The following is a 24,337-nucleotide window of genomic DNA, read 5'->3' as shown; positions in this document are numbered from 1 at the left end:
TACTGTGTGTGATAAAACCTACTTGTCTTATAATTCCAAACCCTGCAGAAAGAGTGCTTTGCACTGAGATTGGAATTTACATCGACCACTTATAATGAGTGCCTAAGTGTCAATCGATAAAATAAAAAAAACAAGGGTGATCTGGCCTCAAGGAACACAAAGTAAACCCCTGTCAGGCTGCTGTTTTTAGGGGTTGGTGGCAGCATCATCAGCCACCCAGCCTGGCAAATAGCTCTGAGGGAACACACACTGTTTCTTACTAGACATGTATATTACTTGCACTAGGGGCTGGTCTGAATTATCAGGCTTAAATTGTATTTGCAGATTCAACAGTTTACACAGGCGCACACTTTCTCAGTGAGGAAAATTAACGTGAAAGGTATTGGAAACAGAGGGAAAGATTAATACTACAACCATTATTATTCAAACTATCTGTCAAACATCTTGAAAGCCCCAGTGCTCTATTTTACCAGGGCTGTATGAACGCACCTTTTAACTTTTGTCTGAGACATGTTTCTGTTTTCTCTTATTGCCCCAGCCCAACTGTGTGAAGTGTGGAATACGATGTGCGCACTGTGTATTCAGCATAAAATCCACATCTTTCTGTTGTGTTCATGTGCTGTGTGAAAAGGTATAAAGTGCACTATAGTGCCTCCTAGGAAGCACAGAACAGATAAAGAGCATTGCTGCCTCCCACTCAGTACTTAATTTGAGCCGGTGGTTGCAGATGGGGCCCACCTGCACTTATTTTTGGGGATCTGCACTTATTTTTCCTCAATAAACTTTGATCCAGAGAAAGAGAGAGAAAAACACGAAAGGGAAAAAGAGGAGGAAGAAAATGACAGAAAATCGGTGGCAGAGGGAGAAAGCAGGAACCTGCAGGAATGAGATTAAGAGGCAAAGAGTGTGTGGTGGTGAATTAAAGAAGCTTTAGGTGAAATCAAGACTACACAACCTTTGTTAGCCCACACCAGGGGCTTCTGAACAAAACCTTGGGCCCTGCACTTTATTATTTTACTAGCTAAGTACTGCTGTCTCCACCAGCCCCACCTTGCCAAAGGGAAGCAGCCCACCATGGACTGCTTTAGCACAGCAGGTTGGAACCACACAGTACACTGTGAATGCATGTGTGGTTGTAAAGTATTGCTTATGTCCCTTTGAGAAGGGAAACAAGGGTTACTCCCTGCTCCCCTGCTATTGGTAAGAGGTTCTGCTGTAGCCTTTGAGATTTACAATGACAGTTGTGCATCCCATTGCCCACTGTGCGCGTTATTGGATGTGGACTTTGCATTCACAAAGTTAAGCACTTTGCCCAGAGCTGTATCTGCAGTTGCAGAGCTCTCTGAGATGTAAGGTCTGCTGTTTTTAACATGAGTGTAACTAAGTCTGGGCAAAGAAAATGCCTCACAGGTCCTAATATGTTTTAAAGCATATGTTAGAGTAGTATCACCACTCTGTGGACAACGTTTGGGCAGAATTCCCTGGATATGGCGCTGCTGAACAGAAAACCCCTTGTTAAAAGATTGCAACGCTATGCCAGAGATGTGCTTAAAGTGGAATGTTCGTTAGTGCACTTTATAGGGACCCGGGCGAGTTAACCAAGGCACAATACAGGATAACCATTCAGAACTTCAAATGTTGGTTACATGTGGTTCAGCCAACCGTGGGTTTTTGACCACATGCAGCCGATGAGGGCCTGTGAGCAATCTAACTGTTGGGTTGACTTCTCTGGGCCTTGCTGTACTCCTCATGCCTACTTCTGCAGTAACTGAAGACTGAAAAAGCTTTCCAAACTCGGAGTCAGCCTTTCGCACTAGAACATCTAAACCTAAATTAGGGGTGCAAATGACACACCGAGGATGTGAGGACGCGTATTCCTGCAGAGGGAACTAAGCAACATGGAACGTGTGCTGTTCCTGCAGATGTTTTAGAGCTATGTTTAGGGATAAGAGGATTAATGTGGGCTCCCCTTTGCATTTGTGGGCATTCACAGGCCCTGCATATGGTTCCTCACGACCAATTTGCACCTGTGTTTATTGACAAAATGGGTGTTATAAACATGAAAATTGTGGGTCAAAAATACAAGTTCCTTCCTTAATATTTTATGTTTTTTAAGGGAAGAGATTTCCCTGTCAGGACAAATAGAGATAAAACAGAAAAAGGTTTGTTGAACTAATGCATCTTTTATCTCACTTAATTAATCAGATTGTCTGCCCCGTTCCCAGAAGTAAGTATATTGATGATCATTGGTTCAGTAATGTTTACTCCCACTGAGGAATCTGAATTAAACTCGCATTGCTCCCGAATGACCTGCGAGAGTTTGTTACTCTGGTCACTACATATGATGCCAGTCTGCTGCCTTCTAGACAGAGTTTTTCACCGTGCTCGTGTCTTGCTTGCTCATAGGAACTAACAGCTCTTTCTCAGCCCCCTCACTCCCAAAGGAACAGGCTTCTTCGAGTCTGACACATTTTTCATGAGCGCCCACCACAGTCTCGTATGGCAGAAATGTCCTTTTTCTGTGAAATCTTCCGACCAGCGTCTTTTTACGCACCATTGTGTCCCTCTAACTACACCATATCTCCTACAGGCATGAAAGCCTCATCTCTGTGGGAGAGAGGAGATCTGAACCCGGGAGGCCGCACAGGCCGGGCATACGAGTGAGCTTTAACAATTTGGAGTGGCTTTTCACATTTGGAAGGCATCTCAGAGACGTTTCTACTATCCTGGTAACCAAAGCACTCACCTCCTCCTGAATGTTTACCTAACCATGAGGCTGGCCATCAGTTTACTAATCAATCTATCCTTCAAATCCAGTCTTTTACTGAGATCTAGCCCCACGTGACACATAGTCACCTGGCAAATAATTAATCTTGTTGGCAATAAGCATGCTAGTGCTTAGCAACCATACCATAATAGGGCGAATGATAGCTGGAATGTAAGATCTCCAAGCAAGCTGGTACAGATGCCTTCAAAATGACCAACCTATCATGCATCAGTAGCTGGCTCGAATGTGAACCGGTGAGTCAGAATTGGCACCGTAAGAAGTGTTATGTCATCACAACAGATGCAACACAGTAAACACCAGCATTCGGGCCAAGATATCCTCCCTAAATTCAAACTTAGAACGATAATGAAAAGGAAATAAATAAACGGCGATGGAAAAAAACTGAAGTGGGAACGTCAGACAAAGGCTATCAAAAGGAAGAAGAACAAGAGAAAAGATACCTAATCTGGGACTAAAGACAGAAAACACAAATCCAGGGCAACCCTCAGCATAGAAGACAGTGTCCCTAGCATTTGAAAGCTTGCATAGACTTCCTCTGACCCTCTAACCCCTATTTAAAGCTTCGTTTCTCTTAGAAATTCCTACCTGTTTTGGAGAGAAGTGGCGCCATTTTGAAAGCCACAAATCTTAGCAGGGTGGGTGCAAAGCAATCTTCGAACTGCACCCTCCTTGATGCTAGAAAGGCTTAACTTATTACCCCACCTGGCAGTGCTGACAGTCGTACTCCCATGTGCCAGCACCGCTCTGACAGAGTTGTGACCCACCGAGCATTACATGTGGGGAGGTCATGTCATGACACAAACTTTAACAAGAAGCACATTTGCTATTACAGTATGAATCAGAGTGTAAAGATTGGAGGCATTGACTTAAAAAACATGTTGTCGGAGACACTGTAACGTATGTTTAAGTAGAACATTGAACGCATAGTCAGGTATTTAATCTAGGCAAAACAGTTTTATTTACAATGTCCTCCAGTCCGTTTTCAAAGCAGGTTGGTTATTTTACCCCCCCCTTTAGAGGGGCTATGGTTGGACACAAAAAACAATGATCCAGTTTCATGCTTCTAATATGAAGGTTGGATGGCTTCTGTGATCTACCCCATTGGCATATGCGAAGAGCTGTTGCTGCCAGTATTCATCTTCATCTTCTAATAAATAAGCAAAGGAATTCTGTGCAGAATATGTAAACCTTGCAAAAATTAGAGTCTATTTGAAACTGAAGTTCCCTGCAACCCTATTTTGTGGCATCCTTTAATAAGGCGTCAAAGGAAATACAACATGGCACCATTATCCCATGAGGATGCAAAGATAGCTTTCCAATCCGCAGATCTGTCCTCATCACTGGCTGAGCCTCTAGACTTCACTGTGGGGTCCACCCAATTCCAGTGCCGACACCCATTCCAGCTTCTCATTTGGCACCAAGACCAGCACTTGGTCCCTGCTTATTGATGCTCGAGGAAGAATCTATTGTTCTTTTCGACTCAGAAGTGAATCCGGCATAGTCTTCACTGAAATTGTCCCCCACTCATTCTCAAATGCAGCCGATTCAGCCGAATTCTTACTCAGATGGGACCATGCCATTATCCAGGCCATGATATGTTCCCCTTGCCCCAGACTCCGATCAACACGAGGATGGAACTGATGAGGATGATCTATCCCACTACTGTGATGAGGAGAATCTTTTTATGGGTTTACAGGATGTCTGTGGGTTTGACACCTCCTCGGACACGGAGTTGAACTCCTCGCCCTCTGACACCTCGACAGAGGAATCTGCTTCCTTTGCTGTGGCCATATGGAGAGCTGCGGACGTTTTGGACCTCCATTTCCTACTGGTTAAAGTCCAGACCAGTGTCCTCACTGAAGTCTTACAACCTGGACAGTTTCACTCTCCCCCTTTAACGAGGCACTTACAGCCATAATAATGGGAATTTGGGCCAGGCTCTTGCCGTCCAGTCAACAGATAGGTTGCTAGTTAGCACAAACCTGCTTCTGGAGACCTGCCTTTCCTCCTCCAGCATCCCACGTCTGGAACCCTAGTGTATCAACAAACAGACTCAACCAAAATACCTTCCTTATCATGCCTATTGATAGAAAGCTCAAATGTGTAGAGGTATTCGGAAAGCAAATGTTTTCTTCAGCCAGCCCTGCTCTCCACTCCTCGGAGGCTATTCACATGCATTATGGGACATGGTTGGTAAAATGTTGCTCACGGTCCCTAAAAAGTTCTGCTCCAATCTTGTGCTGAGAAGCATAGAAATGAGTCACCCTCTTTGGGCTGGACACCACCGACAGCTTGGGCAGGGTGGTTGATAGCAGTGTAGTGCTCCGGCACCACACACAAATTAAATCCAGGGTTTTCCAAGTGATGTACAGGTTTTACTAATGGACATGCCTTGGATGACATCCGTCTCTTCAAAGATAATGTGGACTCGGCCCTAGATCGCTCCATGGAGAGCTGATCCATAGTGCACTTCCTCGGTCTTTCTACACCGATGCAGCAGTATCCCCAACAGTTTTTCCTCTTTGAAAGCTTCAGAAGAGGCTTACCTCATCAATAAATTCAAGGTTCACATATGGAACAAGAGACCCAAGACCTTTTGAGATTGGGGTTGGCTATTCGGCTGGCAAAGTCAAGGCCCTCAGGAGCAAGGTACTGCTCAGTCTCCTGCCCCTCCTGCCACCCACACCAAATCACACTATCTTGCTCTCTGTTGCACATGATGATCCCATTCGAGGCAGGGTATCATATTACATCCACTGTTGGCTGAGCAAGATATCCAAAGGATGGGTGCTTCAAATCATTCAGGAAGGATATTTACTACTGTTCCTTTCCATTGTGCTGCATATACCACATACACTAGAGCTTCTGTCTGAAGACCACTTACTTATCTTACAAAATGAAGTCCAAGCTCTTTCAGATGAAGGAGCCATTGAGTCCATCATCAGGCCATTCTTGGTGAGGTGGAGATCAGAGGGTTCTGGTATCCAGTGGAGACCCACCTCCTTATCACCCATCGATTAGCACTAGAAGCCTTCCTTCCGTCCATCAATGGGAGGCTGGTTCAAGTTTTCCTGGACAAAACCATGATCATTTTGTGTTGCAATAAATAGAGCAGAGTGGCATATTGTGTCCTGTGCCAAGAGGCTCTGTGCCTCTAGAACTCTCTGAGAAGCCAGGCAATCTCCCTAGTAACCAACCATTTGGCAGGATCTTTGAATGCCAGGGCAGATGAACTCACCAGCATTGCCTAAAAGAATACAAACCGCTATTAAACTCAGAGGTGAGCAGGGCATCTTTCAGCAATGAGGAGTACCCTGGGTTGATCCTTTCACCACTGTCAAGAATGTGCAGTGTCCAAGCTTCTGCATGTTGAAGTTCCCCAGGCAGCTCTTCCTCAGAGACACTTTCTGCCTAAAGCGGAGCTTGATACCTCTCCTGCCCAAAGTTCTGAAGAAGATGAGGAATGATGAAGAACGACCAGGCCCAAGTCATCAGGAGATTATGGTTCCCTGAATGTCTGGCCTTGAGCATCTGTTCCCCCGATCAGAACGCTGCTTTGGGAAAATCCACTGTTGCAACAGAAGGTCAAAGTCCTATGCCCAGGCCTGCTCAACCTACACCTCCATGTGTGGAGGCTGAGTGGTAACAGCTGATTCCTTTCAGCCTTCCTCCTGAGGTAGTGGATGTCATCTTGATGGTCAGATGTCCTGCCATCAAAAACATTTGTGCTGGATGTTGGGGGAAGTTTGTGGACCTCTCAGTGGATGGAACTGCTGCAAGGCAAATTGTCTAATGTGTTGCTCTTTGTGCTGTGCTTTGCCCAGCAAAGTCGATATACCACCTTTTCTTCAGACAAATTGATGCTGGGAACTAGAGCTTAAGGTTATGAGGCCTTCCACATCAGACAATCCATCAACATTTCAGAATTTTTGGCTCCTCCTCATTTTTTGAAAGAGGAAGAGAGTCTCCATCGTTTGGATCCCAAAAGATCTTTGAGCTTATTTGTTGATTGCACCAAGGACCATCGGTGGACGATAAGGTGTTTCTCAGGTTCACATGAAAAAAATGGTAAGGTAGTGCAGAAAATAACTATTTCAAGGTGGATTGACCTCTGCATCAAAATCTGCTATGCGTTAGCCAAGACACAGCCATCAGAGGGCTTAAGGCCTCATTCCACCAGGGCCAAGACTGCTACCACTGCACAGACATGCAGAGTGCCCTTCTAGGACATCTGTCATGCCACAACATTCATGAAGCACTACTCCCTTGATAGCCAGGTCTGTCAGGAGGGGCATTTTGCCTGCTCAGGTCTGAAAGACTTTTTGGTATGAGCCATTCCACACACCCTCTAACTTGAGAGTCACGGCCTTGGTATCTTCACAAGGTGAGGAATCTGCATTTACAAGTATCCATCAGAAGAACAAGTTACTTACCATCAGTAATGCCCATTCTGGTGTATAGTCTGTCTTACCGCAGAAACCTCGCGGGCCTTCCCACCTGCCTGTTCTGTGGCATGGACTAATTTCTTCATTTTAAAATGTACCAACTTATTGATCTGCACTCTGTTAAACCTGATCAAACAATGACTCTGTTCCAATGAAGCGGACAGAGTTCAGAAAGAAACCGACATCAGCCCGCAGAAGTGGGGATTATATGGGGCTCCGGCAGCACTTCAGGTGTGGGACTGTCGCTGCAGAGCCACACAGTGCCACCTACTGGTATGTGAGGGAAATGCAAGAAAAAGATCTCCAGACCCAGCCTGTGGGATATTCACAAGTCGAGGAATCCGCAGTACCAACCAGTAAGAGTGTAACAAAGAAAGTAGCTTGTTAATTGGACTTCCAGAAAGTAAGCATTCTGTGCTGTACTCTATCACCCGTGGTGATTAATTTACTTTGATAATTTATTCTGGCTGCTTTCACAGATGCACTGAAACAAAACGGAGCCCTACTCTGTAATGGTTTACTCCACAAACATTTTACAGGGAGAAAAACGGCAAGACTTTTTTGGTATTACCCTTACCCAGAACAGGTATACACTAAATGATGGTAACTAAGAGTTAGAGTGGTTTTATTGTGAATGAAAAATACCTGCCGGGTAGGAAAGCTATGCTTTGTTCCCTCCTCCAGACGGTATGATTAAAAAGGGAAGAAATGTAGAAAGTATGTGTAGTTTTAATGACCCTTCTTTCTACATGGTCTGCATGTTTCAAGCCAACCTTCCCTGTCGCTTTTGTCAGGACCAAGGATTACACTCCTTGATACCACTCCTACTTAGACCCTCCAATAACAGCAAAGTGTAGCAACTTCTAACACACTGCATGTGCAAATACACTTTTTACCTTCTTGGTTCTATATTCTGTAATACATATAAAAAGCAAACGTTCTGCTCCATGGGTCCTCCAGTGGTAAGGCGAGCATGTAGTCACACTTGCATCAGGGTCTCATCTTAGCAAATAATTTGCAGAGATGAGAACTTGATGCAGTTTTTTCGGTGTATGTGTAATTCAATCAATCAATCAATCAGTTAGTTATTTTTTGAGCGCGCTTCTCATCCATAGGGTCTCCTGTGGGGTATGTCCTCAGGGATCAGTTGAAGAGTCCAGTCTTGAGGTCCTTTCTGAATTTAGGTAGCGATGGCAACTGTCTGAGGTGGAGAGGTACGGTGTTCCAAACTTTTGTCGCCGCCAGGTAGGTGAACGATCTTCCTTCAGCTGAGGACTTCTTTATGTGGGGTACGGTGGCGAGCGACTCCTGGAAGGAGCAGAGAGGTCTGGAAGGGGATTACCAGGTCATGCAGTGGTTGAGGTAGCTGTGTCCAATGTTGTGGAGGGCTTGGTAGGCATATACGAAGAGTTTGAAATTGATCCTCTTATCGTTGGGGAGCCAGTGGAGGTCTCTCAGGTGTCCTGTGATGTGTTATCACAGGGATGTTCAGGACGAGTCTGGCGGCGGCGTTCTGGATTTGTTGCTGCTTGCTCAGGTTCTTCTTGGTGGTTTCGGCACAGGGAGCGTTGCCGTAGTAAGTCTGCTTGTGATGAAGGCGTGTGTCACGGTTTTGCGGCAGTTGCTTGGTATCCATCAGAAAATTTTCCGTAGGAGTCGGAGGGTGTGGAGGCAGATAGATGCAACAGAGTTGACCTGTCTGGTCATGGTGAACGATGAGTCGAAGACGACGCAGAGGTTTCATGTATTGTCTGTGGGGGCAGGGTGGAGGGTGCTGAGTATTGAGGGCCACTAGGAGTCATCCCAGGCTGAGGAGGAAGGTCCCAGGATGAGGATCTTGGTTTTGTCTGAGTTCAGCTTAAGGGAGCTCTCCTTCATCCAGGCGGCAACTGCTTCCATCCCGTCTTTGAAATTCTTCTTGGCTGTTGAGGGGTTTTTAGTCAGGGAGATGATCAGCTGGGTGTCATCAGCGTAGGAGACGATGTTCATACTGTAGTTCCTGACAATTGGGGCAAGCGGGGACATGTAGATGTTGAACAGCGTGGCGCTCAACGAGGATCCTTGGGGTACTCCACAGATAATTTCTGTAGGTTCTGGCTAGTGTGGTGGGAGCCTGACTCTCTGTGTTCTGCCTGTCAGGAAGGAGTGTATCCACTGAAGGGCCTTGCTGTGGATGCCTGCTGTGTGGAGTCTGGTGCAAAGGGTGCAGTGGGACACTGTATCAAAGGCGGCTGAATGATCTGGTAGGATGAGGGCAGCTGTTTGGCTGCAGTCGAGGAGACAGCGGATGTCATCTGTGGCAGCCTCTGTGCTGTGGTTAGTTCTGAATCCTGATTGGGAGATGTCCAGGATGTTGTTGTCCTCAATGTGTTAGCAGAGCTGATTGTTGATTGCTTTTTCAGCGACCTTAGCTGGGAAGGGCAGCAGCAAGATTGGGTGGTAGTTCTTGAGATCCGTTGGGTCGGCTGTGGGTTTCTTCAATGGCGGGTGGATCTGGGCGTGCATTCAGTTCTCAGGGAAGGTTCCTGACTCTAGGGAGCAGTTGATGGTCTTGCGGAGCTCCGGTGCGATCAAGGCACTGGCCTCGTTGAAGATTTAGTTGGGGCAGGGGTCGGTAGGGGCTCCGGAATGGATGCTGATCATAATGAAGTGAGCCTCGTTCGTCATGAGGGGTTCCAGGCATGCAAGGGCCATGGGGTTTCAGTGGATCCTGGTTAAGACATTATTTGTGAGCTCAGAGGGTCTTGGGGTCCAAAGCTGTCATAGGTGTCCTTCATTTTCTGATGGAAGGAGGTGGCTAGTCTGTCGCAGAGGTCCTGAGGGATGTTTGTGGTCTCAGCTAGAGGTTTGGCGAATTCTTTGATGACATTGAAGAGTTCTTTGTGTGTGGTGGTGTGATGTGGCCCTGCAGGGCTGTTTTCTTGGTGGAACTGATGAGGCCCTTGTGGGATCTTGTGGCAGATTTGAAGGCTGCAAGGTCTTTCGGGGACTTGCTGTTCCTCCATTTCTTCTCCAGCCTCATGCAGGTGCACTTTGATTCCTGGAGTGCGGGGTGAACCAGCCGGCTTTCTTGGTGGTATGTTTCCCTGTGGTCATTGGGAAAGGAGCTAGGGTGTTGGCACAATCGTTGATCATTTGTAGAGGTTGCTTGCTGAGGTATTGGCATCTGTTGTGTCAGGGGTGGCGAGTTGCTCCTCTGTGGTTTAGTTCCATATCCTGTGGAGGGGCGAGTGGTGTAAGAATGCGCTGTAGGTGTGTAGATGGAAAAGTGGATGCAGTAGTGGTCAGTCCAGTGAAGCGGGTTGAGTCGTCAATGGTGACGTTGCTGCTGGCAGAGAAGATGGGGTCGAGAGTGTGCCTGGCGATGTGCGTTGGTGAGGAGACCAGTTCCTTGAGCCCGATTGTGTCCAGGTTCTTGAGTAGTGATGAGGTATTGTGGTCGTTGAGATCATCAATGTGGAATTTGAAGTCTCAGAGGAGTATGTAGTTGGCGGAGGTGAGAGCGTGGGAGGCTATGAGTTCGATGATGGAGTCGCTGAAAGCTGGGCATGATCCAGGTGGTCTGTGGAGGAGAGTGTCGTGGGTGGTTGTCTTCAGGTGGCGTGCACTTAGAAGTGAAGGTGCTCGACTGTGGGAGAGGTCCTGTGTGTTGATCGTTAGTTGGAGGGTGGTATTGGGAGAAATGGCTATACTGCCACCTGGTCTGGAGGGTCGCTCCCTGCGGAGCAGCTTGTAGTCGCTGGGGATGGCTGTCCGGTTCGGATGTTGTGTTTGTCCATGTCTCAGAGAGGAAGAAGGTGTCTGGGCAGGTGGAGTCTATCAAGTTCCCAAAGCTCCATGGCATGCTTGTGCAGGGAACAGATGTTGAGGAGAATGCATTTGAGGTGGTCTGGAGTAGTGTTTGGCGGTTCTGTGGCTGTGAGGTCTGGCTTTTGGCATGCAGATAAGGTTAGGGTGGTAATTGCATCAGGAAAATGGTCTGTGGGTGTTCTTGGGGGAAACATGATAGCAGGTGATCCGACGCCCAGGGTTCAGTGCGTGGAGGGTTCCAGTGTCATATCGATCGATGGTGCAAGAGCCCAGATCTGTGGCATTAGATGCAGTCCGGACGTGGACGGGCGCAGATAGTCTTGGCTTTGGCGCGCCTTTGTTGTACAGCAGCCACTCTTAAGAAGCAGAGGGAGGGGTGGACAGATTGGTCAGCTGGGAGGCGGGAGGGCGAGAAAGAGATACGAGGGCGGGGCTGTGGGGCAGCAGTGGCAGGGAGCGGGGAAACATTCGCTCAGGAAGAGCGGACAAGAAGATACAAAAGATTACAGACTACAAAAAGCAAACGAAACTGACAAAAATGAGTAAAAGAGGAAAAAACAGACAGACGCAGATGGCCACTAGGCCACCAGGGATGAGGCACAGGTGGGTGCCTGCAGGGGGAGACAGGCTACGATCAACAAAGCCAGCAGGCTCAGTCAGCGGCAGCAACAGCAACAGTGGCCACTCAGGAGCGAGTGACGGACGCTGGCCAAAAGGTCAGTGGAGTGTAATTAGGACAAGCCCCCCTCTGAGAAATGTCTTTATTCCCCCCCCCCCATTTATTTGATGTTTTCACAGATGGTCATTTTATCTGATTTTTGCAAGCATCTCCCTCTTCAAAGCCTACTTTAACTCAATCACACTTCTTTCCAGTATAATCGAATTGCACCATTCACAAATACAGCGTTTGGGATTGAACTGTGGTCTTTTCTGTGTGAGGCATACTGCTTAAAGTGGTAAATGCTTACAAATGTGTAGATTTTCTGTACCCCTTGCAAGTAGTTGCCCACCCTTGTATTGCGTGTAGGTTTGCTTTCTTGAAAGATAAGAGTAACTGCCTATCAAATGAAGGAAAGGGAAGGAAAACAGGCCCATATGTAACTGAGTGCATGTGGAGGGCTTTCTCCATGACGAATATATTTTTCATGGGAAAGAAAAAGAACAAAAAAATCCATGTATAAATGCACATTTGCACGTCAGTTATGCATGCAGATATTCCACCTGGCGGACTTTCCACATGCTAAATTTTCTGCAGTTGGCATCTTAACGAAATCTACTTATGTCATAGATTTCGTGGAACGCATGTAGAATTCTTGATGGATTCATAAAAGCTCAGACGTACGCTCCAAACGTCAGAGTAACACAAGTAGAACAGATTTATAACTTTACAAATAGGGCCATTGAAAATGACAGAGTTCTCAGCTGGGCTCACTGAATTTAGGTCTAATCTATTTATCACACATTGTCTGCAGACGTATGAAAATAAAGCTTTTTGTTTCAATTTTTAAGAACTTAAATTGGTGCAGCCTATTTGTTCTGCACTTTTAGGACTTGTCTGGTAAATAGACTAGAACTTTTTGTGTACCTTTCTTGTTCTACAAGTCACTGTAAGTCTACACCTGGTGTGATGTCATCTTCCTCCCATCCACCGCAGGCAGTGTCGCAGAGGCATGCCACGCACCAATAACACGGTCTTTCACATGTTTCGCTTTAGTTGCATTTTATTGAATGTTCTGCCCTTACCTTATAGCATTCCACATGTATGATGTTTGCTTTGCTCACACTTGCTACCTTTTGATGTATCTCTCTCACCAGCAAGGATATGGATGTGCAATATCGTCTTTCATGTAATATTTTATATTTTTATTTAAACATTTATCATTTTATGATTCTATAGCTTCTTAAATGAGGGTCAGGGAAATTTGGTACTATATGCTTAAATTCAGTGGCATTATTAATTTACTCATTCTCGTTCCTACTATTGGTTGACCCGGCTACTTCATGGCATAGGGTGGCACTTTATCCAGTTCCTAACACAGAGATCCCACCAAGGAATGTGCCCACTTTCAGGTTGCATATAATCCTATTTGTATGTAAGTTACCCACTCTAAATAAATAAACAACATTCATACACAGGCATTAATATGAATACGTGTTGGAGTTCAATGTTTTCATTGTGGCAGAGATGTACAATTAGGCAGAAGAAACATTAATTAAGGTTTCTGTCACTGAACAACATAAAATGGGACTGAGGAGCTAAGAAAAGAAATGTGACCATAGAGGAAATAAATAAGTTTTCAGAACAAGTGCAAGAACAACAAGGGGAGGGATAGTTTGAGGGTTAGAATGGCAAAGGGGGCTATGCTTTGTCTTGGCTGGGAACACATACATAAGAGGGGAGGACCACAAAAGCCTTATTAGGAAAATAGAGTGAAACAGCAGAATATTATAACATGGGCATGCATCTTCCTACCACGCCCTGGAAACTCTACCTAGATGTTGTCTTGACTCCGAGGACTTCTGTTATTATGGTTGAAATCTAAGCCTTAAATTGACTACTGTGACCTCTGTTATTATGGTTGGAATTCAAGTCCTTCCTTACCTGCCACTTGCTTCGTGTCCGAAGTGTCTCAGAGCCCATGACAGAGTCTAACGTATTCTTCACCTACATGTCCACTCTAATCCAGACCAGTACCAGGACACCATATTCTTCTCTGCACATTAAACTTTGTCTTCTCCCAGAATGCTGTTCCCCAGTGAACATATTCATAACACTAGCCTGCATTTACTGCCCCTGAAATTCCTCTTGGGATTATATCCGCTGCAGGGCTATAGGTGTCCCCAAATCAGCTAGTGCAATCTCAAACCAACACAAGACCAATCTCATCCGCCTTCATCATTGTTCAGTCATTTCTCAGCATATTGCAGCCACTTGAGGCCGTGGTCAGGACCACAACTGAATTGTGTTGACTGAACCAATGGGCACCTGAATGGTCACTGCATGTGATGCTATATTAATCCCTAAAAACGGACCCACAATTGGTATGTAGACTTCCTGCGCCAACTCTTTCTAACAGTATTTCCCATACGCTTTTGTTTCAGATGACCACTGTGCAAAGGTATTTCTTAATTATAAAACGGCCACGATGTAACTACTGCCAGCATCTATGTGTGTCTTTCCCAAGCTCACCAACGTGTCCTGTTCCATTTGTTATTGACCTCTTAGTCATAATTACTCTTCCCACCAGCTAGTTTAGCATATTCAACAGACCGATGTGTGAAAACAAGAATTTGTGGTGAAGCCTCTGTTGTAAGACATAGTTTTGAGCAGTGGTCATTATAAGGATTGAAAATTAGAAGAGCGGTAAAGGGATATGTGGAGATTTAACAAGTGGTAGAGCCAGTATGATTCCACATGGCATTATCTCCATTATAGCATTTACTCATAAGAGAAAACCAAAACAAATGCGCTTGAGCACTTGCAGCGTGTGAAAATCGGCATAAGTAAAAGAACTGGACCTGATATATCATCTGAGACCCATGGGAGGTAGAAAAACAAAGCAAACCACCATGGACTGCACTGGGGTGAGCCCATTGGTATGGATCATTCTTATTGCATGGTATGTATACCTTAGGAATAATGCGATATATTGCACGTCAATATTCCATCCATTCCATTGCATGTTATATACCTTGGCAATAATGCAATATATTGTACGACAATATTGCATCCACTACATTGAGTGTTGCAGTTAAGAGTAGTACATGTATACTTACCTTACAACATGTTGGTAGTTCGGTACACAGGATGCAGTATTGTTGTAGGCGATGTAGACAACCTCGATACAGTGTCATACAGCTAAGCCCAGCAATTCCAGGGCGAGGCTTGGTGTGCCCTCAGTACCTTGGAACCATGCGAGGAGAAAGAAAGCATCATGTATCAGTGTGAATGGCCTTATGGGATGTTATTAGTGCTGTGTTACGCTCTCGTAAAACCACAACGTGAAACAAGGGCTGACATCTCAGAGGGGCACGACATGAGTGGAGTGATGACGCTGCTGAAGCAGCGGTCCAGCGCACTTCGGCTGACACAGTAATGGCTGCACTCCATATTGATGGACTGTCTAGATAAAACAGTTTATATTTTCCTCCTCTCTGTTGTATTGATGAGCCCGGAGAGTGGCTCTTGTAAAGAATGAATGACCTTGCTTATACACCAGCTAATTGTCTTGCTAATTTACATCTACAGAGAGAGAACTTCATTTGCCGACAGTCACTCGCTGTGTAATTAAGGATGACCAAGCATGAATGGAAATGTCCTCAATGAAAGCCCATTTTCTAGATCTCTAGCACACATGCTCCAAACCCAGACACACAGACAGGCATTTGCAAAGCTCCAAGTCAAATACTCTTCTCCAATGTTCAGACACACGTTTGCATAGTTTCTTCCAAACTCCACTGCTTGGTCCTGATCAGATGTAGATATTTATGTTCCATCAACTCACTCACTGCCCCCTTATAGTCTCATATTGACATGGATGTGTTTGCACAGCTGCTCCTCAAGTACGTTGTGAACTCTTGAAACATACTGTAGTGGGTATTTGCACAGTCCTCTACAGCTCACTCACTCTTCCAGCAACATAACCGAAGTGAGATGGTTGCACAGCTCACACAGGCCCACCCTCTCCTGAAACTTCCAGACATAAGTGGCTTCGTAGCTCCTGATCAGTTGAGGAGCAGGTTTTTTACACATCCTCTTCATCACACTAGGCACTTGGGAGTGTAGAGTGCATGCCCACTTCTTCTTCTCACTCTAGAAACATTACTAACTAAGGGTAAATCCCCACCTCCTAATTCAGCATTCCTGGTTGTGAGAGTTTTCAAAGAGCCTTCTCTAATAAGCCATATGTTTACAAGCATGTTTACACAGCTCCTTCTCGTCCACACTTCTTCCCTCGGAACATGACCTGGCCTTACTTAAGCACATTTCTGCTTCCTCCTCCTGAAGACATAATTGTGGGTATTTGCACAGGTGGCCCTGGAGCACAAAGTCTACAAACATATATCTAAATTCAGATACGTGGATAGTGCCTGCTCAATCATTCTCTCTGTTCATAAAACGTGTGTAGTTATAGGCATTTGAACGGAGTTTACCTTAATCATTTACATCTTTTAGTTTCAAACAGTTTGAAAAAAAAAAATGAAGAACTGTTTTTTTCCAAATTCGCCCTCCCCTTAACTTGGACTTCAGTCATTGCCATGTTTCAAAGGAATGTCAGCTGGATAGACCCATTATTACAGCTCATGTCCTTTGGAAGGAAAATGCCAATTGTGGTAACGGTGAAATGTTTGAATATCAAACCTTTGTGCCCGAACGAGATGGTTTCAAATTACGTTACATGTTTGAAACTACTTTCCTACTCCCATTTGAAAAACTCATATTCGACCACTGAACTTCCTTTGCCAACCTCTAGAAGGCCTTTCTAAACCCACTCTTGACATGGGGTTTTCATAGCACCAGCTCATCCCTTCCCCCGGAGATGTCCACACACACTGGGGTCCTGTGTGCTCTTATGTAACCACACCTGTTCTTGACTCGCGCCTAGAGTCAGGCATTTCCACAGGGCACCCTCGAGCACAGCGTGCTGGCCTGAAACTCTGAAGAACCACTGACTGCATGCAGAGCAGACACCAATTCCAGCTTTACTCTCTTCAGCCATCCATCACTGATTTTTAAACAGCCTGCACTAAATCATACCGCTCCTCTTGATACTAACCTGCACATTGACCCTTACAAGACCACGTGCAAGCGAACATCTTCTTCATAAAATCTGTTCAAATGTTAAAATTAGAAAAGACCCCCTTAAACCCACCGGTTCGTCTTGGAACAGGTATTTGACATACATATTTGTCAACCACTGTTTTTCTAAAACATTTCAGACATGGGCATGCAGTTAAAACGGTGCAAGAATAATTCGATATTTGCCCTAATCTAAAAATGCCCTGTGATATGACTTTTAAGCAGGGCTGGTCTTCCATGAGCCGAGGTAATGCAGAAGCCTTATGGCGCCATCTAGTGGGAGTGATAAAACACAGAAAACAGAAGGCATTAAGTATTGGTTTTTTAGGGTCGAGCCTGCGTTGCATTCGCTCGCGCATGCGTATCGCAGCGAGACGCTTTAGGGTTTAGAAAAGGGCTCGGAGCCCTGTCGACATCACGTCAGTGTTTTTCATTGGTTCGTGGGCTTGCCTATTAAAATATGCTTGCTTTCATTAGTCGAAGGCATGCACACGTCATGCCTTTTCCGGTGGCTAGCCCTCCTCGAGCGCATTGACCAAGTACAGAAAACATGCGAGGCTCGCTGTTTTCTGTCCGGCTTGTGGACTACTTTTTCTCTATTTTACTAGTGCGATTTCGCTTGGCAGAAGTCGAGCGCTTTACACAGTTAATTGCACTTTTTCGGGTTAGGTACATAAATGCACTTTTGCCGATAGGTGAAAAGTCGGGTTAGGAGTTTACAACGCTATCAGCTCTAACATGAGCAAACACGAGACCCGTTGCATTGCAAATGCTTGTTTACAGTGTAAGAGGAAAGGTCCAGCAACCAAAGTGCTATGTGAACTGCAGTGTTCTAAACCCTTGCACCATTGCTCCTCTCACAAAATACCACAAGGTTTCACAAGAACAGAGAACATTAAAGAAAAGTGTCAGAAATCTCACAATGAAAATCTTAAAGGTGTGAACTTACTTTATTCATTCATGTAAACAACCCAAGTGAGCTGGCAAGAGTAAAACAAACAGAGAAGGCCAACTGCTTTGCTTCTTTGAGGGGAAAGATTTGCATGGCGTGAACCCCACCGTCACTTTTCTTGCGTCTTACTGTTGCTGCGTCTGGGTTGGTGTTGGTTTCGTTCATGCACCTGCTATAAGTTAAAGATGGCATCTCCACCACGTGTGCTCAGTCTACTCTCCCTTTTGCCTCCCTTTTTCCTTCACATCCACGTCAGGATGAGCGCGTAGACCTCGATGACCTAGATTTAGAAAACGAACCCTGGTACAAGTTCTTTTCAGAACTGGAGTTTGGACGCCCGGTAAGTGAGGCTGGCGAGAAAGCATGAGCCGATATGGCCGGCGTGCGCACAGTGATGGCTTGGTGGAACAAGAGGGGTGAGCCTCACTTGTGGAGTCATACCGCCTCCCTGTGGTGGACCCGGTCATGCTTTCGTGTGCAGTGAGTGCAGCATGCTTTACAGTGCGGCCTTTCTTGGCTTTGTCCCCCGTATGTTTCTCACCACTAACCTGTGGTTTCCACTGCTTTTAAAAACTCCTCTGAGAGAAACGTCCCTCCCATTAACACACCTTCAAAAATGTTCTAATCCAAAGTAGCTTATATAAAGGTGAGTGACATGCTAGTGCCAGGCGCGCTGTGTTGCAGTGCTTTTATAGCTTAATATCGCAGAACTCATTTTTTCAAGTTTGCTAGTTCATGATTTTTTAGAAGGTCAGTCCCACACTCATCTATGTGCACCACGGGAATCTGTATCCCGCTTTTAACGCTTCGTACACAATTTTTAACAGCCAACCTGCCACTGTAGCAAACCCGAAACTTGGATAGACACACAAAATCAATGGGCTGAATTTACAGCTACCTAATAAAGGAATAAATACTAAGAGGAAAACACACGAGCAGAACGTCCTTCACCATACTGTTCCGCCGGTGGAAGAAATGTAATATTAGAATTCTCCTCCGGATGTAGCAGCTCCTCCAGAACATAGAGTATGTTCATTATCCCACAACTCTAAACCAGGACCCTTTTGTGTCTATCCTGCATGCCTCACAAAACCTTCATGCTTGCACGCGCACCGTCCCATCATCTCCATCATTCAGCATCAGTAACGCTCTACCTCAGAAGTGTATTGACATACATCACTCGATATCTTGCAGCCTCTAAGATGAGCTGCCAGGAGCGAGATAAATAGTACAGGTTCACGCCTTTGCTGTAATCTCTTCTCTATTTTTTATTTTTGGATTTAAACAAGTCCTGGGGGGAAAAAAAACAATTTTGGTTTGCAAGCAGCCGTAGTTCAGGTTCAGTTCACAGTGTAATTCGAGTTTACATTATTGACTGTTCAGTGCTTGAAATGGAAAAAATAGAAGTGCAGGTACTGAGGTTCTGAGAAGTGCCGGTACTGTCCAATGAAAAGTATTACGTTTTTCTTAAGAAGTGCAGGTACTCTCTCCCTCCAAATAAAAAAGTGCCAGTACTCAGTACCAGACAGAACCGGCCCATTTAAAGCACTGGGCCTGTTACAATTAGGCGTGAATACGAAACGTGGTATTACCTACAAAGTCAGCCTTCAAATGCGAACTTGGAAATGGGCCACGGAATGAGCGTGTAATAAAGTACATAAAAGTACACAGGTGGAGGCATTGTGAAGTAAAATGCAAACAACCATTAGGACCACAATCTGTAATTAATAATTAGCAAAGTTTGAAATCACACTCTTTTCTTTTACACGGTAATAGCTGCATGTACATTAGCACACGCTTTTCCGGACGGACAACCCCCTTTTCTTTAGTCTCTATGAAACACTGAGGTATCTAAGACCAAATGCTGTACAATAATGAACTTTATTGAACATAAATTAAGTGACAAGTAGATGTTAAAGTAAAACTGTTGGCATTGGTCAGCACTTTACATAATAGAAGTTGCAAACATCTTTTACTTTAATTTGTCTGCTGGTAGATGCAGAAGCTAATGCTCATTTTTTTCACTCACATTTCTAAATTTCTGTGGAGGGAATTAGCAGAAGACCCTTTCCAAAATGTACCTGTACTCACGTTCTCAAAATGTGTAGTGAGTGATGGATTTTAAATCTTTTTTTAATTATTATATTTTATAACTAAGAGAGTCTGCTGCTGGGAGAGGCTATGATAATGAAAACCCTCGCAGGGAAGTTAACAATTACTTAATCTACCTTCTGAAATGGTTGATCTCAGTTTACAATGAAGCTGCCTTCCTTTATACCAATATCATACTCTTGTCGGACATCTGAGATACATACAAGAGAGTATGGTGGCCAGTTAACCTTAACAAAATACGCATGTCTCTCGTCTTCATTAGTACACGAAGGGCTCGCAATGGCAGGTGACCAGAAAGGACATGATACAGTGGTGTAATCCAGACAACGCAGACAGACCGTCGTCCTCTTTTCGGTTTTAGGGTCTGATTATGACCTTGGCAAATGGGATACTATGTCACAAACGTTACAGATATCCCGCCCGTCATATTACAAGTTCCATTATATCCTATGTAACTTGTAAAACGGCGGGCGGGATATCCGACACGTTTGTGACGGAGTGTCCAATCCACCAAGGTCGTAATCAGGCCCGGAGTGTGAGCCAGCAAAGCTCATTTTCATGTGTGCATTGTTAATTAAATGTAATATTTGTCAAATGAGAAACGTACGTCCTCATTGCAACATCTATCGCATTAACAAAGTGACTAATAGCTTGGCCTGTTTTGTAGATATGATAGGCCTTTAGCAAATGAGGTCAGTAATCTAAAGCTTTGCAGTAGGGGCAGTCTGGACACCAAAATTTGTCCTGGGAAACATTTCCTAATGAGCCGACAGTGCTGGAGTCCACAGCTAGATATGAGCCAATGGGGCAATTTTTGGGCCTTGGCAGCCCATCCTTCTCTGTAAGAAACCCCTGAGCCCAGGGGTAGCTTGTGGTCAGATAGTGCCCTTGCCAAAACCAAACTTGGCCCCCCTCCCACTCATCCTCTTTAATTATCTATGTGTCTCAGTTCAGACTGAGACTTCCGCAGGGGGTTGGAGCCATGGACGTGGGCCCAGCTGCCCGAGCCTGCAGCCTACCAGAAACATGACAGAGCTGCAGAGTGACCTGTTTGACCCTGCTTTGCAATTAAATGCCTTTCTTGTGTAGCAGGTACATATCCACGTAGTATGGAAAAACATAGCATTAACATGTAATAGTAATATTACTATGGGAATATGATAGTCTCATTACAGCTAGATGTCTTATATCAGGCATTACCGTTCTCTCCTACTTCTCCCCTACCTTTGGCCAGTCCTCAAGTCATCATGTAAGAAATAGGGTTTTACATGCTTTTGGTTGACTTGTTAAGAAATCACAAGTAGCTCATTATTAACAATTTCCAAAAGTAAAGGAAATAGATCAATGACAAAAAATCGAAAACCAAAATATAGTGTGGACAGAATATCATATTGCGTTAAAAAATATTGAGGAACACAATATTGAGAAGGTAAGTGAAAACAGGTGAGTATAGATTTACTAATCTTAACTCCACATCTACATACTCAGAAAATATATACAATCATCAAGGTACATATATAGAGTTTTCTATAGAAAAAAGTTGCTTACCTTTAGAAACTTGCCTTCACAATATTTTTGTCCTCAATATACTTGACACAATATTTTGTCCACATGATATTTTTTCTCCGATATTTTGTCTAAACACCAAGGAAATATGCATAAAATGATAAATATTTAGAATACGAAATAAGCTAGAGTTCTCTTTTGATCTTTCCTTAATAATCCAGAACGTGGCCACACACACTTACCCCTACATGTACACCAGTCAGGATTCTGTGTGTCTTCTTTGTGCCTTTTGGACATCAATACTCTTTATGTCCTCTCCCCTTCTCTACCTCCACTCCAATGTGAGTACAATCCATGTAGGCATTTTGGTTTCTACAAATACAATTGTTAGTATGGGAATCCCTTGTCAAGTGTACCCAGCTTCCGTAGGATTATCATTTTCTCTGTTTCAATGGTGGCCTGCCCATCCATTGAGGTCCACTTGAGGCAGAAATGGAGTCAAGTACTACTTCAAATGCCAGCAGTAGGAGGCATATCTATTGTCTTTTCCTCCTGTGATGCCCTCTCTGTGGCAGTGTGATGATGTCTCTTCTGTTATACAAGGTCGCTCACTGCTCCTTCAAATTCCTGTGCTCTTAGTTCCCTGATGGGGACATTCCAAGGCTCAGAGTAAGGCTTCTCAGGGCCTTTGACGATATCACAGTAATAGTGAAAATGTACACCTGTTTCTTGGGTCTCAGCCGTGGAACACAGGTTAACCTCATTATCACAGAGTCTATTGTCAGGGCTTAGTCCCAGTTCTCGGCATTTGAAAACATGATCATCAGAAAATCTGGTAGAGTTTCTTCTACATTGTGAACATATTTACCCATCATCTCAACACTATCACAACTGTGTACCTTGGCCGCTGGATGGAGTTATTGGTTTCATACATGGTCAGAGTGGGACAGAAAATAGGTCCAGGCTCCAAAATAAAAATGGTCCCCTTTAGTGTATCCAATAGCTAAAAAAGTGACCCAGATTTGCAAACCAGGGCATTTTTGAACTTGTAAAGATACGCTGTGTAGGTGTTTTGTAAGGTAGCGGAGATTGCATGCATTTGTGCTTGCTGCAGGCAATGTTTTTGGTAATATCAGGGAAAACAACAATACAAATTGACCCACTATACAAAAAACAGTCTCATAAACAGCCACAAAATCGGCCCACACATTCAACTGTCAGACCAGCACATTGGGCACTCAGAGATGGCCCTATAGGCCAGTCCGAAAGTGGTTTCATAATTGATAAATCAGAGGGTGTGCTGTGTAGAATTAAGAATTATAACTTAATCTTTATCTTTTTTGGAAAAGATATTATGATTGATTAAACGCATCAGTCTGGCATAACATTTGCATAGAGACAGGCCACTGACATTGAGAAGTCAATCCATAGAGCAGCCGAGATTAAGAGGTAGTATCAGTAAATCATGTTCTTATTTTTGGCTGCTTATAATGCAAAATACTTATTGACAGAGAATTGTGATGGTGTTTCATTTGGAAATGTAGCTACACAAATAGACACATGTGCGATTTGTCAGGTGGATCAGCAAAGTTTATTGAAATGACTTACTATTATGCATCTTTTAGTAAAGTGTATTTTAAGGCTGTTGCTATAGTAGATCGCCACATACATCCCTCCAATTCCATTGAAACAAACACAATAGCTCATCACAGGTGTAGGTGCTAAATGAACACCTTCAAAGTACATCTGTAGCAAAGTGAGGTTCAGAAGCTCAACTGTTCAGATGGAAATGCTCTGGCGATAATGTGTGTGGAGCTCTCAGTTTTGTCACTGCTTCACATACACATCCTTTAATGGACCATCCTGGTAAGCCTGTGGTGGAAGGGCTTTATGGAATTACTGAAAAGATGACAATCATGTTTAATCAGCCTTAGAGTACCACTATTAGAGAGGTTTAGAGGAATCCATGCAAAAGTGCGGCTGATGGGAGGAGGCCTCTTTCCTCCAGGTCCCTCCCCATTAGAGAGATGATGGCAAACATTTGGACACCAAGGTCTAGAAGGTGTTGAGAGTTCCCACTATTGGAGTGCTTTGGAGGGGGCCATGCAAGAGTGTGGCTGATGCGAGGAGCTTTCTGTCCTTCCAGGTCCCTCCCCATTATAGAAATATCATGGCTGACATTTCAACACCAAGGTCTGGAAGGTGTTAAAAGACCCATTATTGTAGAGATTTGGAAGGAGCCATGCAAGATTGTGGCTATTGCGAGGAGGCTGCTGTCCTTCCAGGTCCCTCCACATTGGAGAGTTGTCAGGGCCGACAGTTGGACACCCAGGTCTGGAAGTTGTTTTAAGTTCCACTATTGGGGAAATTCGAAGGGAACTATGCAAGAGTGTGGATAACGCAAGAAGGCTTCTGTCCTTCCAGGTCCTTCCCCATTAGAGATATGACAGGGCAGACAGTTGGACTCCAAGGTATGGAAGTTGTTGTAAGTGAACCATGACATTTGCCTAATCTTCATTCTTTTAAAACGTATTGGTGATTTTGTCTAGTTTTAGAAGTCGTAGCGTTCACTATAAAAAAGATGTATTTTTGTTGCTTTGTATGTGCTCCTCCTAAATGCACATTATTGACTCTAGCGAACAAGCGGTCATGTTTAGAATGGTTCTTTTCTGCAGTTTCGCAGGGGACAAGACAAAGCGACACTGCATCTACGACCTTACTGCCCCTCTCATACATCGCGTTCCCTGTCCGCCCTAGCAGGCTGCAATACATGATACATTTATGTGCCAACATATTTTCCTTACATACCCTGCATGCACATTAGCTTTACCGCAGTAATTGCTAATGATGCACACAGCCATATGCAGGAAGATGATGGACCCATGAGGAGGAGTGCGCCTCATTCTTGGCTCCCACACTCACAG

General features: G+C 44.6%; 1 protein-coding gene across 30 annotated transcripts in view; it reads left to right on the top strand.

Annotated features, from left to right (window-relative positions):
• The window catches only part of SORBS2 (sorbin and SH3 domain containing 2), a 673,099-nt gene that overhangs the window by 463,039 nt on the left and 185,723 nt on the right, over window positions 1–24,337 (top strand). For 16 of the 30 annotated variants that reach the window (XM_069199887.1, XM_069200019.1, XM_069200027.1 and 13 more), the window contains one exon: window positions 18,052–18,135. The exons of the other annotated variants lie outside the window; for them this stretch is intronic. In XM_069199887.1, the coding sequence (XP_069055988.1) occupies window positions 18,052–18,135 (84 nt within the window). The remainder of the gene's footprint in view (window positions 1–18,051; window positions 18,136–24,337) is intronic. 30 annotated transcript variants of the gene reach the window in all.

The sequence above is a fragment of the Pleurodeles waltl genome, chromosome 1_2 (genome assembly GCF_031143425.1).
Source record: "Pleurodeles waltl isolate 20211129_DDA chromosome 1_2, aPleWal1.hap1.20221129, whole genome shotgun sequence".
NCBI classification, from domain to species: Eukaryota; Metazoa; Chordata; class Amphibia; order Caudata; family Salamandridae; genus Pleurodeles; species Pleurodeles waltl.
Note: the sequence above shows the minus strand (reverse complement) of the source record. Positions and strands in the feature narration are given on the sequence as shown.